Source organism: Coenobita brevimanus, chromosome 49 (genome assembly GCF_032717465.1).
Source record: "Coenobita brevimanus isolate Jiangsu-jjx chromosome 49, ASM3271746v2, whole genome shotgun sequence".
Lineage (NCBI taxonomy): Eukaryota > Metazoa > Arthropoda > Malacostraca > Decapoda > Coenobitidae > Coenobita > Coenobita brevimanus.
In genome coordinates this window covers 6,517,128-6,532,531 of record NC_137002.1, presented here as the reverse complement: position 1 = coordinate 6,532,531, position 15,404 = coordinate 6,517,128, and the positions used below count along the sequence as shown (strand labels likewise).

General features: G+C 40.7%; 1 protein-coding gene across 1 annotated transcript in view; it reads left to right on the top strand.

Moving 5' to 3' along the window:
- The first annotated feature begins 15,018 nt into the window (after positions 1 to 15,018).
- The window catches only part of LOC145399426 (lysosome membrane protein 2-like), a 59,881-nt gene continuing 59,495 nt past the window's right edge, over positions 15,019 to 15,404 (top strand). The window contains exon 1 of the mRNA XM_080272043.1: positions 15,019 to 15,132. Coding sequence (XP_080128169.1) covers positions 15,019 to 15,132 — 114 coding nt within the window. The remainder of the gene's footprint in view (positions 15,133 to 15,404) is intronic.

Sequence of the window (15,404 nt, the reverse complement as noted above, 5' to 3'; positions counted from 1 at the left end):
CATGTACAATTGTTTCTTAAAAGACTTTCCCCTCTGCTATCGCAACACTACACATTATTGGAACATAACAAAGACATAGAAAACGACAATGACAAGTTACAGAAAATTGTACCATTATAATGGTAAACTAAAATGCTGTCAAAATACCTTGTTTAACCCCTTCAGTACAACGACGTGCTTTTTATTATATTCTAGTCCCTATCAGACGATTTTATTCATATCAGCAGGGGCTTTTCAAACTGTTGGAGTTAAGTATCTTCACCAGCCACTTAAATGTTATACCTCTGTCCTTTCCCTGACTAAAACTGCATGAAGATAGCAAGAATGAGATATACGTCACTGGCTTCAGGGGGTTCAGACTGAAAAAGGTTGAGATGTCTTTCTAAGGAGTAAAACCGAATGGTATCGATGCACAGGCTCTCTCTCTCTCTCTCTCAATAGATGTACTCTGGTATGATGCGTCCGGGAGATAAAGGAGATACATCAAGGAAATGCCATAAGTGCGAATTAAGTAGCCTATAAAGCTTAGGAATAGGAGAATGGGGAGCAGCCAGGATATTTAACTTCAATATTTATCTTCAACCAAATATTTAAATCGTTGCAAGTGTCCCCTTCCCTCCATTCAAAGCGGTCACTGTACAGAAAACGGAGTCGACAAGATCATGCCACTCGGGGATCACGCCTGTCACTTGTATGGCTGCCTCAGGTGTCGGGTTTATGACGAATTCCGACATTAATCACTCCATGTGCACGGCTTGGTATAAACTCTAAAGCTGCGGATCTCACCTTGCGGGGCGTTCCTCCCTAGCGGGGGGGGGGGGGGGAACGAACAATTTCCAAAAGGGGCGCGAGGACTTACAAGAAAAATAGTGGCATGAACGTTGTGTGTGTGTGTGTGTGTGTGTGTTACGATGAACTGATTTATATTCAGTATACATATTCTGTCACCGCTCCATCCTTCAAAGCACACTTTTTTTTTGTATTTTTTTCTGTCGCCTGGCCACCTTCCTGCTTTCTCTCTCTCTCTCTCTGGTCATTTGGAGAGGAAATTAGAGGCCAAAAAATCAAAATACAAGACAGTCTGCAATCCCATAACATACAAGCGTCCCTCAACTCCCCTTCCTATATCGCCCATAAAAGGGGACAGTGAGCTACATAAGGGATAATTCAGCCTCAATTCGCCTGGGTTAACGTCCTCCTCAACCTATGGCAACTACAAAGAAATTAGGGAATGGGTTTTGAGAATGAGATGTTTATTGATGTGTGTGTGTGTGTGTGTGTGTGTGTGTGTGTGTGTGTGTGTGTGTGTTTACAGGGGTGAGGGAGGATGTATGGAGATAAAACAGAAGATATAAATGTTTTGATCATATTATATAATATCCTCTCCCCCCTCACACTCACACACACACACACACACACACACATCGATAAACACATCACAAATAACATACAAGGGAATGTTACTCTACCTACCTAAAACTCGTAATTTATGCTTTTCTGATATCAACATAGACTACAGTGTAACAGTGTGGTTCAAACTGGGGTACTCTTACTATATACTCTCTACCCTTTTTACTGACACTTTTACTCTTTTAACATATTCACTGACTTTTTACTCTTTACCATTCTTACTCTAACTTGGCCTAAAATTGCCATCTCTTTACTCTTTTTATTGACTTTTATTCTTAACACTTTTTTACTGTTTCAGTGTTTTTCCTGACCACTGACTCTCTTAATCAGTTTGCTGACTTTTACCATTTTTAATGACTTTTACTCTTTTTTACTTTTATTCTTTACTGACTTTTGACTTATATATTTTACTCTTTTACTCTTTTCACTTTTACTTTTTACAGACTCTTTCGTTTTACTGACTCTTTTACTCTTTATTACTTTTTACTTTACTCTTTTTACTCTTTACTTTTACTATTTTTACTCTAACTTGGCCTAAAATTGCCATCTCTCCATATTGAATGCTGAGCTATAACAATACAAACACACACCAGAATATATGCTAATCACGAAGAAGTGTTACGGTACGGAAAGGATGTAGAGCCGTGGTATTGTCATTAAACTACGTGAAAAAAGATGCAATGGGACCAAAATCTGGGCCAAAAAATGATTGGTTTTCTTTTTATTTGACGTGAATCACAAAAACTATATATAAATGAATCCTGGAGAAAATGAATTACAACAGAAAAGTAAGAGGACTATGGAAGATGGGAGAAAGGGAATGGAGGGGGGCAGAAATACGATGCTGGGAGGGAGGAGCGGACGGACGGAGGGAAAGAAGAAATGAGACAAGGAGGGAAGGAAGGTGGGAGTTACAGAGGACGGGAGGGAAGGACGACAGAGGACTGGAAAGAAGGAAAGAGGGAGGGACGAGGTTAAATAAAGAGTATAGTCGTCCTGAAAGGTTAAGGAAGGGTGGGGTTGACTCCACGTGACTGACACACTATCCTATCTCTCTGGCCAGCATCCATCTCTCTCTCTCTCTCTCTCACACACACACATTCAAATTCCCTTTTATTCCATGCTCAATTTCTACATCTTCCTAGTGTCAACCTATATTCTCTCTCTCTCTCTCTCTCTCTCCCCCCAGTAGTACGCCTACAATAATTCCAGGGACATACGACCTATTTTCGACTTTCATACAGACCTACCTTAACCTGACACAAATTTTCCCTTTGCAATTTATTTCACGTAGCTCAATACTCTGGCTCTCCATTCTTACCATAACACTTCTTCGTGACTAACATATTCCAGTGCTAATCTCTTGTTATAACCCAGTATGAGAGAGAGAGAGAGAGAGAGAGAGAGAGAGAGTATAATATTGCTTACAGTATCTTTACTCTGCTACCACATCATTCCAAGTCAAATAGGTGTATATAAAAGGAACAAAATATGAAAAAATAATGAAAGGAAAATGACTGATAGAGCTGATATGGAGACGTAAATGCGTTACAATTTTTTTTTTTTTTTTTTGACAAGAACTCATATCTATTTCCTCTTTCCTTCTTCCTCACACCTCGCCTCTGTAAACATTCTCTTCCTCCCTCCCCTCGTCTCTCGTTCACGTTCATTTTCTTCCTTCCCTCCTCCCCAGCTCGCTCGCTCTCTGTAAACATTCTCTTCCCCCCTCCCCCCGTCTCTCTGGTTCATCAAACTTATGCCCTTCTTTTCCTACCTCCTCCTCCCTTCTCTCTCCTTGCTCTCTGTAAACATTCTCTTCCCCCTCCCGCCGCCTTTCTTGTTCACTCATTCCCTCCCCTCCCCCCCTCTCTCTCTCTCTCTTATATGCTCCTAAATATTAAACATCCCCCTATCAAATATATATTATAATCGAAGAAGCTATTTTCACCCCTTCAGCCCCATGACATTTTTATATATTGGCTCTCCAAAAATTTCCGCTTTAAGATTTACATTTTGATTGGGGGGGGGCGGTGGTATAGCCTTTTCACCCTATAGGCCTATGTATTTGAGGACAGTCACTCAAAATTAAATCTGCTTAAAGCAAGATTAAGTATACATAACGTTTTTTTACTTAAATGCTTAGCCCAAATCCTAACACTCGCCAGCTTGGAGACTGGAAGATGTAATGATAAAACACTCCCTCATGAATATTTAGACTTCCAACATCTGCTCCCCACCTGAGGAGCTGGAGAAGGGAACAATACCTTCAAAATGCTCACTGGAAAACGCTAAAAATCCCTGTCAGCACGAAAGACTGTTGAAACTGGAGCACTGAAAGGATGTACTGTTGGTGTGTTCTTTAGCCTACCTGTTTAATGCCATGTCAATGCGTGGAAACGTAGACGAAACATTCCGGGGTAAGAGTGCTGACATTCACATTCTCACTCACCAAGGTCCAACTCGACACTGACAACAACACGAGGATCTGGCGTAGCGTTGCCAGGTCGAAATTCATTAATACCGCTGAACTTGCTCTAAAATAATGCAAAAATATCATTCACTACATACAAAGAATTTGCCAGGAAAATAGCTAAAGTCTCCGCAATACTGCTGCTGATGGATTAAAAAAGCTCTAAAATATTGCTAAATTCCCATCGACAGACGTCTAATGCTCTCACTAAATGATAGTAGAAAAATCTTTAGCTCTAGCGAGAAATCCTCTAACTTGGCAACTCTGCTTCCTTACCACCCTGCCCTCCCCCTGCCCGCGCGTTCCGCTTCTCGAATTTCTTCAGGTTTTCCAGGTAATGTGCATTTTGGAGTTGCATTTAATTTGCGTATTATATTAACATGCGTGTACCCCGAGCTTCGTACATTCAGCAAGCTCTGACCTTTGAAATTAGAGAAACAATAAGCTAGACAGAGGAGTGACGGTTACTTTGCCATTACTCACCTGAATGTAATCGTCTGCTTGCATTGGAATAGAATGCAAGTATTCCCTACGGTGAGAGGTTTAATGGCAAAGACTTCGTTAGGGGAGTCCTGTGGCCCGTGGTCCCCCAGCTGGCCCAACTTTTGAAATTTCGGATTATTTAATATTTGGAAAAGGTTCCGCATTGTGCCTCCCCCCCCCCCGTCAAAAAAAAAAAAAAAAAACAGGGCTTGGCCCCACTTTGCGCCCCCGCTGCCATCCGGATGGTGTATGGATGATACCGTGTGGTGTTTGGTTGAGACAGGCAGAGATGTAGACAGATCAATAGAAAGATAGGCAGAGATAGATCAATAGAAAGATAGACAGGCAGAAATAGAAAAATCAATTGATAGATAGACAGGTAGATAAGTGGACAGATATTCTGTGGGTGTAGTAAGAGATTTACTTGTTTTGTTAGCTCCCGCCATCAGATCAGTCATTTAGCTGAGTTTGATTATTAGCAGCCTGTGTTTATACCATCGACGTTACCTTTCTCGTGCTGGGGATTATTCTACTGCCTTATTCCACCTAACCCGAGACGATTTTATTCAGCTGGGAGTGAGTCCTAGGAGCCACAGTTTTAGTACGGTGTCTGGTATGATATTTTTGTGAACTCCAGACGATTTTATTCAGCGGGCAGTGAGTCCTAGGAGACATATTGAGTCATAGCAGCAATAGAGTGATATTTCAGTCTCTAGTATAATGTTTGTGCTAACTCCAGACTATATAATTCAGAGTCATAAGAGCCAGACAGTCAGAAGCATATGCTGAGGGTCAGTGGGTATGCGTGCGTCGCGACGACGCGTCCTTGTGGTGTAATAAGCAGTAGCCTAATATTTGAACACCGAGTGCCGTATGACCTACTCTAGCTAAGAAAACAACACACGATTATACGCTGCCTTTTATTACTACGTATTACACACGACAGAGAAATTCGTTTTAAATGGTGAATGGCGAAATCAATGTGTGTATATATATATATTCTGTATGTGTATGTTGGAGAGACACATTACACGCGTGTGTACAAGTATATTTTTACGCTCCTGACTGGGACTCGAACCCTAGACCTTTTAGGTTGAAGTCATGCACTGATGCCACTCCACCACGGCGTGATATCAGTGCTATCTTCTGTCTAAGAGGTCTAGGGTTCGAGTCCCAGTCAGGAGGGTAAAAATACAGTATACATATATAAGAAAAATAAACATGTATTTCGTAAGTGCCACGATTATACCAATGCGATTGGCACAGTATACGAGTAGGCTATCATTTCCATACTCATTCACCCACCTCATAGCACAACTCACTTATTCACCTCTCACCTCGCTGTTACAACACAGACAGTTCTTCACCGTAGCCTCAACAAACCATTCCTTAGATAGATAGGTAGGTAGACAGATGGATGGACAGACACAGCAAACCAGTATACAGATTTTATATTAGCGTCGTTAGACTTGGACTTCTGTCTCGAGTGACGCCCCCCAGACACACCTTCAAGTTTACTAAGCAACTCAGATCAATGTGCGAAGAAAATGCCGTGGAAGAAAAGTCACTTATATTGATGAATAATAGTTACTGAAAACAAAAATCAAACTATATCTTCTGGAGCTGAGTGTGTGCAATAAAAACAAGCGGGTAGAACCAGAAAAAAGAAAAAGAAAGAAAGAAACGGGCAGCTCAGAGTATTAGATAAGTTACCCTCTTTATAGACACGCCAAGTACGTTCTCTCTTATACCATGAACTTAGAAAACGGGATTATTATTGCAGACTTTGAATATTTTGAAAAACGTCTATCTATCTATCTATAGCCCGACGCCCTAATCCCGCAAAGGGTGGCCGCAGACAAAACGCCTCCAAGTCACTCTGTCACCCACCATTTGACTCCCCTCCCCCCAACTCACCCCCCCCTCCCTCATATACTTCTCAACTCCATCCCTCCACCTCATCCTCGGTCTACCCCTCCCTCTCCCTCCCTCCACCTCACCCACATACACCCTCTTAGTCAGTCTTTCACTCTCCATCCTCTCCACATGTCCAAACCACCTCAGTGTATTTCTCCTAATCTTTTCAACCACATCCACATCTACCCCACAACGTTCCTTCACTTCTTCATTCGTCAACCTGTCCCTCCATGTCACTCCACATGCTCCTCTCAAGTAACTCATTTCCACTGCTCTCACTCTTGACTTGTTCCCCTCTTGCAAGGTCCACGCCTCGCTTCCATACGTCAGGGTAGGGATCACAATACCATCATGCAGAGACTTCTTAACTTCCATACTCACCTCCCTATTTCTCATCACTGCTTTCATTGTGCCAACAACCTTCCTTCCCTGCTGTACCCTTTCACGTACTTCATCCCCCAAAGTTCCATCCTTACTCATCACACTACCCAAGTACTTGGATGCACTCACATTCTCCATATCCTCACCATCCAACCTCACTGCACACTCTGTGACTTCATTCCTCTCAAACACCATAACTTTACTTTTGTTTACATTAACTTTCAGCTTCCTCCTCCTACACACTGTCCCAAATTCATTCACCAAACCTTGCAACTCCCATTCATCTTCACTCAACAATACTGTATCATCAGCAAACAGCAACACCGGAAGCTTCCAAATCTCACCCTCATTCATTAGGGCCACCCCCACATCCACTGCCCTACCTTGTACCTCCTTTACGACCCCATCCATATATATATTAAACAGCCATGGAGACATTACACACCCCTGTTTCAGTCCCACATTGAGATCAAAGAACTCACTCAGCTCACCATCCAATCACGTGATTGAATTATTTTTTGTGTTTAGTGGGTACTTAAGTCGCTCCAGTCGGATTGAGCCGGTACAGGTTTATATCCAAGGGATGAGTGAGGCTGGCCACTGTCATCTTAAATGTTAGAACCGACTTGCCTAACCCCGGGCTCCTACAGCACCTACACTCCTCATGGAGCAATACAGGATTAGACGATCGATGATGATCTTTGGGTAATTTAAACATGATTGAATTTTTTATGGGCTTGGATAATAGCTGCGGCGTACACTCAGAAGCCAAACCTCCCCATTTTTCTTTGATCTAAGGCATGGCAAGGCTGGTTAGGCGTTGTCTTCCACTAGCGGGCGCCGGATCCCTTTACGGTGTATATACTGTACTGTACTGTACCTGTAGGACGGCCCCAAAGAAGCAGCTGCCTTGTCGACACGTTTGCTTGCCCAGACTGGGGTTCAGCAACAAAAAAATTATAATAACTGTTGTAGTAATAATAATAATGATAACAGAACTGAAGGTCTCAATCTGCTCCCTGCGTCTTTTCGTTAGCGTACCACATTTTTAACCACTAGACCACATCTCCCCAACTCATTTATGTACAACCAACCAAAAAAGTATGGCACACCTGGGGTACGATGGATGTGAGAATGATCGAGTTTTGTAGGACACCCGTGACTTAACCTAGTGCCTTAAAAAACACAAGACGTAGAATGTGATCTTTTGTGAAATTTCAAGTCCAAGGATAATATTTGCACTTATAATCACAAGGTGCTCCATATATTACAATGCTTCGTCTATTTTCCAGAATGATACTTGAGGTGAGTGCTACTTTTTTCCGTTGACTTCTTACATAAAGGTGACTACATGAAGTCCAGCCATATTAACAGCTCTTCGCGTATCAGCTGTTTGTTTAGGACTTACTGATAACACAGGAACAACAAAATGAGTTTCAGAGAGTGCATACCGCCGCCAGCATCTAAACCAGACAACTCAGATCACCACCAAAATTTACTCAATTCTTCCTTGGCCCATGGCCCACATAACCCCTAAATTTGACTGAAATCCATCAATAACTTTTAGAGATATCCTGTGCACAAGCATACTGTACAAACACAGACAGACAAACAGGGGTGAATACATAACTTCCTCCAAGGTCGTTGCCTGTATTACCATGACCTTCTTTGTGTAATTCAGCTAAACAAAATCGTCTGAAGGCAGCAAATATAAAAATAAACCATGGGGGTGAAAGGGTGACTGGAAAAAATCTATCTGTCTATATATCTATCTATTGCCAGACGCCTTAATCCCGTGAAGGGTGGCCAAAAACAAACTGCCTCCACGTCGCCCTGTCCCCCACCATTTCATTATGTGAATTATTACTATATTTTCCTTTTTAAATTCAAATTTAGGGAGGCTATTTGTAGGCTAAATGGTGTGGACTTTTCATGCCTAGCCTCGGCCCCCTACGCTTCTATTCTGTATTTACCCCTATGACTCTATGCTTAATAAAATTGTCTGGCGTTAGATGGAATAATAGAGTTATGCCGACCAGGAGAGGGTTAACGGTGACTGTATTAACACTCCTAGGCTATTTGTAATATATAAGGAGAGATAGCGAGGTGATTTTCTTTGATGATTACTAAGGCCCATGATATTATGACACTATTATTTGTTTTCAGCGAGTCTCCTTGGTTATTAGTCAAAGAAGCACTACAAGCTGTCATCACTTGGCCATAAACTTAACTCAAAATTTCAATATTAAGTCGTGCTTGCGTGAAATCTGGCAATCGTTTCGTCTCCCGTTTTTCTCTCCGTGCTGTCTTTTCTCTGTCTCACTTATCTTGGTATTTCCGTGTTTCTTCCGGCCTATATTTTTCCTCTTTTTTCAATATTCCTTCTTTCACCCATACTCTTCAGCTAATCTAAAATCCCCCTTTAGTTTCGAATTGTCATCTGTAGCGTCCTCCCTCCGCCATACCATACGTTCAAACCATAACACAGCGCGATGTGATGTTTGCACAATTGAATTTAGTTGACTCGACCCTAGTAATGAGGTGCGAATGAGTCTCCTTGATTACTAATTAAACACGGCACAATAACTACTCGGTAATAAAAGGTTAATGAGGAACCTAGAGCGATGTGGAGATAAGAATGGACTTAGTGTTGATAAGATGATGATATAACACATTTCAAGGCTAAAAATAGATAGGTTGATACGTAAACAGATAGATAGATAGGTAGATACGTAGGCAGATAGATAGATAGGTGGGTAGGTAGATAGGTAGGTAAGCAGGTAAATAGATAGACAGGTGGGTAGGTAGGTAGGCAGACAGATAGCATTTATTTAAAGCTTTCGGTCGGTCGTTTCGTTTATAAAGGCCCCAAGATGCTTGCACGCGTCTGCCTTGGTCACCTGATGACGACTCTCCACGGTGCTCGATCTCTGGCAGCCTCCCTCTTCAGTCCCTTATCCCTGAAGTCACACTATATGACCTCGTCCCAGGTCTTTTTCGGTCTGCCTCTCACAGCCCTACCTCGACGTTCACACTTCTCGCTTTCTGCACTCCATCCTCTCGGCTTGTCCTAACCATCTCAGTCTACCCCTCCTCATCACAGCATGAATACACTCCAGTCCCATCCTTCCTCACTTCTTCCATCGTAATCCTAACTCCCCAAGCCTCACATTCAAGAACGCACTACATATCCATCTAATCATTGTCACTTCTGTACGTTTGAGCCTAAGAATATCCTCTTCCTTTACTGCCCAGCTCTCACTACCATACAACACTTCATTACATAAACACATTTTCGGATCAACTCAAATACTGTATCGCGGTGAAGGTTTTTGTGTTTTATAAATTAAGATAAAGACTGAAGGATAACGAGCTGATAAGATGATATTGTGTTCAGGGATAAGGAGGTAGTTGAGGGACGTTTGTGTAATCAGGCAGCTCTGCACCCGGTTATATCAGTGCCACCACGTGAAGGCGTCCCTCTCCACCACTGAGGCTCGTATTCTCGTCGGTTAAGGAAGTTCCCTAACACCTCTACCTAAGCGATTTAATTTTGGATATGGTTGGTCAATATTCTTTTGTACGATAATTCCGCAGAGTGTGGCGATACTAGAAGGGCTCGTATATAACACTGAAGAGGGCAATAGGGTATAAGCAAAATAAATCGCTTGGGAAAAGGTGTTAAGCGTTATTTATTTTTGCTAATATGGACAGTAGCGATTTCATTTAATCTGACGGGCTAGTGCATGGAATTTGATAACCCTCATGGGTAGGAATGTGTCTCTTTGGTTACTAGCCAAATGCACCTTCCGGTATGACTACGCTGGAGCTCATATCTTCGGTTAAGGAAGCTTCCTAACACCTTTTCCTAAGCTATTTATTTTGCATATTACGTCTTATTCTCCTCTTCTGTGTTACATAAATCCTTCCAGGGTTGTCAAACTCTACATAAACAACGTATAAAAGGATATTAACCACCCATATCGAAAATAAATAAATAAATAAACCGCTAAGGAAAAGGTGTCAGGGAGAACCTTGGTCATCAACTGAAATAAAAGCGGTTAGGGATCTGACTGGAAAAATTAAACTCATTATAGAGATTTTTCCAAGACTGACTAGCGTTATCTTTTATCGTTATCATTACTTAGGTCAGCCACGGTAACTACCCAGCCTTATCGTGTTAATGGCTGGAGTCACGGTCAAGTGCCAGTCGTGGGTACCTGATAATAATAAGACCGCGATATCGAGCCCAAAATAATGTAGGGGACGGTCTGAGGATATGAATTTGATTTGTCTTCAGAACGGTTGGAGGATTTGAATTTGGTTTGTCTTTAGAACGGTTGAAGGATTTGAATTTGGTTTGTCTGTAGAACGGTTGGAGGATTTGAATTTGGTTTGTCTTTAGAACGGTTGGAGGATTTGAATTTGGTTTGTCTGTAGAACGGTTGGAGGATTTGAATTTGGTTTGTCAGTAGAACGGTTGGAGGATTTGAATTTTTTTTTTTTTTTTTAGAACGGTTGGAAAATTTGAATTTGGTTTATCTTCAGAACGGTTGGAGGATTTGAATTTCCTTAGCGACTCGAGTTATGTTTTTTCGCTTTTGTGCATCTTATCTCTCTCTCTCTCTCTCTCTCTCTCTCTCTCTCTCTCTCTCTCTCTCTCTTATGCAATATTGTCTGGGAAGTGAGAGATTAGAGGTAGTGAGATAGTGCTACTTGTTACTGCCCCTCACTTTTTCAAGACTGTTTCAAAGTAATAAGATACCGTTTCTAGGTAATATGCTGTTTTTAAGGTAATAAGATGCTGTTCCAAAGTATTAAGATGTTTCAAGGAAATAATCATGTTTCAAAGCAATAAGATGCTTTGATAATAAGATACTCTTTCAAAGTAATGATATGAGGTGTCAAAGTAATATTAGGCTGTTTCAGGGCAATAAGATGCTGTTTTAAAGTAATAGGATGATTTCAAAGTAATATGATGCTGTCTCAAGGTAATAAGATGGTTTCAAAGTAATAATAGGCTGTTTCAAGGCAATAAGATGCTATTTCTAATTAATAAGATGCTGTTTCAAGGTAATAAGATGTTTCAAAATAATAATAGGCTGTTTCAAGGCAATAAGATGCTGTTTTAAAGTAATATGATGCTGTTTCAAGATAATAAGATGCTGTCTCAAGGTAATAAGATGATTTCAAAGTAATAAGATGCTATTTCAAAGTAATAATAGGCTGTTTCAAGGCAATAAGATGCTGTTTCTAATTAATAAGATCCTGTTTCAAAGTAATATGATGCTGTTTCAAGGTAATAAGATGGTTTCAAAGTAATAAGATGCTATTTCAAAATAATAATAGGCTGTTTCAAGGCAATAAGATGCTGTTTCTAATTAATAAGATGCTGTTTCAAGGTAATAAGATGCTGTTTCAAGGTAATAAGATGCTGTTTCAAGGTAAAAAGATGTTCCAAAGTAATAAGATGCTGTTTCCAAGTTATATGAAGAGCAATAACAGCAGAAAAGGACAATGCGTCGGTTCTACATACTTTCCATTGCACTTCTTCGTGATTAGCATCGTAATCTAGTGGGAATGTAATATAACTGAACATGCAAGACGAAGATTTGGCAATTTTAGGATAAGTATGGCGCAAAATTAGCAGCTATATTTGTAACGCTGGGCTGTAATGCAAATCATAATATGGCGCCAGTCACGAAGAAGTGCTATGGAGAAGAGGCAGGGATGTGATAATGTCTTCTCCCGCCAGCGAGGTAAGGGAAATAAGCTGCAAAAGGACGAAAAGCACCACTGAAGTGAGTGAACTGTGGACGGCAAGGGAAGGCGAGTGACGAAATCTTCCTTTGTCTCTTATCTCCTGGGGAAAAAAATCTTGACAATTGACCGCGTGTTTGTATATCCTGGGAATGGAAAATTGGATCATTGCAGCATGAAGAGCTTCTGAGGAGGAATAAACGATAAGAACGGTTCGGCATCATTTTTTTTTTCTTTTTTTAGGTGAATGTCCGTCTGAGAAAATATTTTGCTCTTGTCAGCGAGGCTTTTGAACTCTCCAGTAATTAAAAAGGTTCCAAAAGTTCATTATAAAAGGAGCTCCAATGCGAAAAAGATCAAAGGAGTGGAAAATTTAATCTCTACGAATAACCACGACCATCCTGGAGTTACAAGAACGCCACTACAAAGTCAACGAAAAATTTTGCAAAGACAGTGGTCATGATGAAACCCTTTTACGTTATTAGCAAAGACACTAAACACTCTACCTTAGTATTAAAAGCATCTACGTAATTAAAATAAACTTTGCAATGATTAGACATGGTTGGGAGAAGACTGGATGAAGGTTATCGAAAAAAGGGGAGGAGAAACTTGAAAGCACTAATTGAAATTCGACGAAAACATGTGAAACGTCAAGGACATCTGCCTAAACGCTTGGGCTGCGAGTCACTCCAATAGTGTTGCCAGTCTAGCATATTTATGCTAAATCTTAGGACATTACCCTCCATTTAGAAAGAACTATTAGCGTTTAGCAGCAAGAAAATCTACCTGTATATTAGAAATTTTACATAGACTCATTGATATTCTGGAAACTGTAGCACTCTCTAGCGATTCTCCGGAGATTTTTTTTTGTATTCAGACATTCTACAGTCAAGAATTTAGGGGGGATTGTGTTAGGTGTTCACCCTATATATTTTGGGCAGACCAATGAATACCTGTAATGAAAATAAACAATGATGCTTACCAAAATATAGCCAACAAATACTGCATTAGCTCATATTGCTGTAATCTCATGATTAGAGCAATTTGAATAAAAACGCATTTCCATCCAACTGTTAAAATTGATTGTGGAAATTCTTCTAGGAATGACCGCCATCCCCTTTTTCCACAATGCTGGATCCGGTCCGTCGTAGCGGATTTTGAGAGCAAGTGTAGCGTTACTAGTGGCTTTGGATTTGGCAACCCAACTTACTCGAAGGCTCCTAGAACGTTGCTCGCCTCCGAAGGGTGGGGACGTACACCGCTCGCTCCTGTGCTCTCTGTTCTGTGATAACCGTTAGCTCTTGTTTTAAGCCTCTATTTTAACCGTAAGTCAAGAACCGTGAGTAGAAGGTGTTGGTAATAGGAGAATAACCTGTGATTTTGACGGTGGTGACTTGAAATCCACGGTGAAAGCTGAAAATATTGAGGAATTTGTAAAAACGTGAGAAGAAAATCTTACCGGCTATATATTCACAACGTTTCACCGCCACAAGTAAAATTCTTTATGTGATCTGTGACGGAAAGACTTCAGAGGCGTTGGAAGAAAAGCCTGAGAAGCGAGACTGGGTCACGTAATACTAATAACCGTATTTAACCAAGACAGTCCACCCATCCAATCCTTTTGCAGCCTGATCCTATCCAGTCACTCAATTTAGTAGAATTATCAAGACACTGGAACTAACCTATTAATTTTCCTGCCTTATTAACTTCATTTAACGTAGGCCTAATCCATCCTTCCAGTCCTTTTGCAACCTACCTCAGTCCTTTCAAATTTATCCTCCAATCACACTAAGGCCACAATCCTAACCAGTTCTTCAAAATCTTATCCAATAATTCACCCAAACCTAATCCTTTTGCATCCTTGCCAATCCAATCAGAAGTCTAACAATGTACTAACTAATCCGGGTATATTTTAACGACCATTGTAACCTTCCAATTGGAGTATAACAATTCCAACCTGCAGTAGACCAAATCCAGCCAATCCTTATGTTATCCATGCCTGTCCATTTAACTCATTTAATAACGTAGTAACTAACATTGTAAACTGAACGACAGTTTTAAACATTTCAGTAACTTAATCTTTCAATATTAAACGTACACCTAATTAGTCCAACCCTTATGCAGCCTTCATTCCAATCAGCTAATAACCAAACTGATCCTGGCACATTTTAATAACTGGTTTAACATTTGCATCAAAATTTAACTCTTTCTTTTTTTTTCGAAATGCTGAGACTCACATAGCTTCCTTACTGGATATTAATTTTCCACTCACTTAAGCCACCAAATCTGCTGTATAATTGCCCAGTCCTTCCTCTTCAGCTTCCTAACTACCCAGTCGCGTCCAACAGCCTCGTAACCACCCAATCATCTACCTGACAGTCCCCCAACAACTCAAACTGCTTCCCAGTCACACCCTAACAGCCTTCTAGCAACCTAATCACCCACCTAACTTCGTACAACCTAATCATTCCCCCAAACAACCTCCTAATCCCTCTTTCGCGCCTTTAGCCTCCTGACCACCTAATCCTCCTCCTAACAACCCAATCACGTCTCGCCACACAGCCAATCACAACCACCCAATCACCACCAAAAGAACAATGTTGCCAATGCGTGTGGTGGGCATACTGACGGGCGTGGGTGGGGTGTTGGTAGTACTGTGCGCTGTCTTCTTGGGTGTCTTTCCTACGATCTATAATTCCATCGTAGACAAGGTAAGGAAAGATTATTATTATTATTATTATTATTTTCATCATCATCATCATCCATTTTGTTCTTCCTATTGTTTATTATTTTGTTATTATCTTCATTTTCCTCATCTTCATGTTACGGTATTATTATTATTATTATTATTAATTATTATTATCATCATCCATCTTGTTCTTCCTCTTGTTTATTATTTTGTTACCTTCATCTTCCTCATCTTTTATTATTATTATTATTATTATTATTATTATTGTGAGGCTTATACGTTCTGTAAATAATG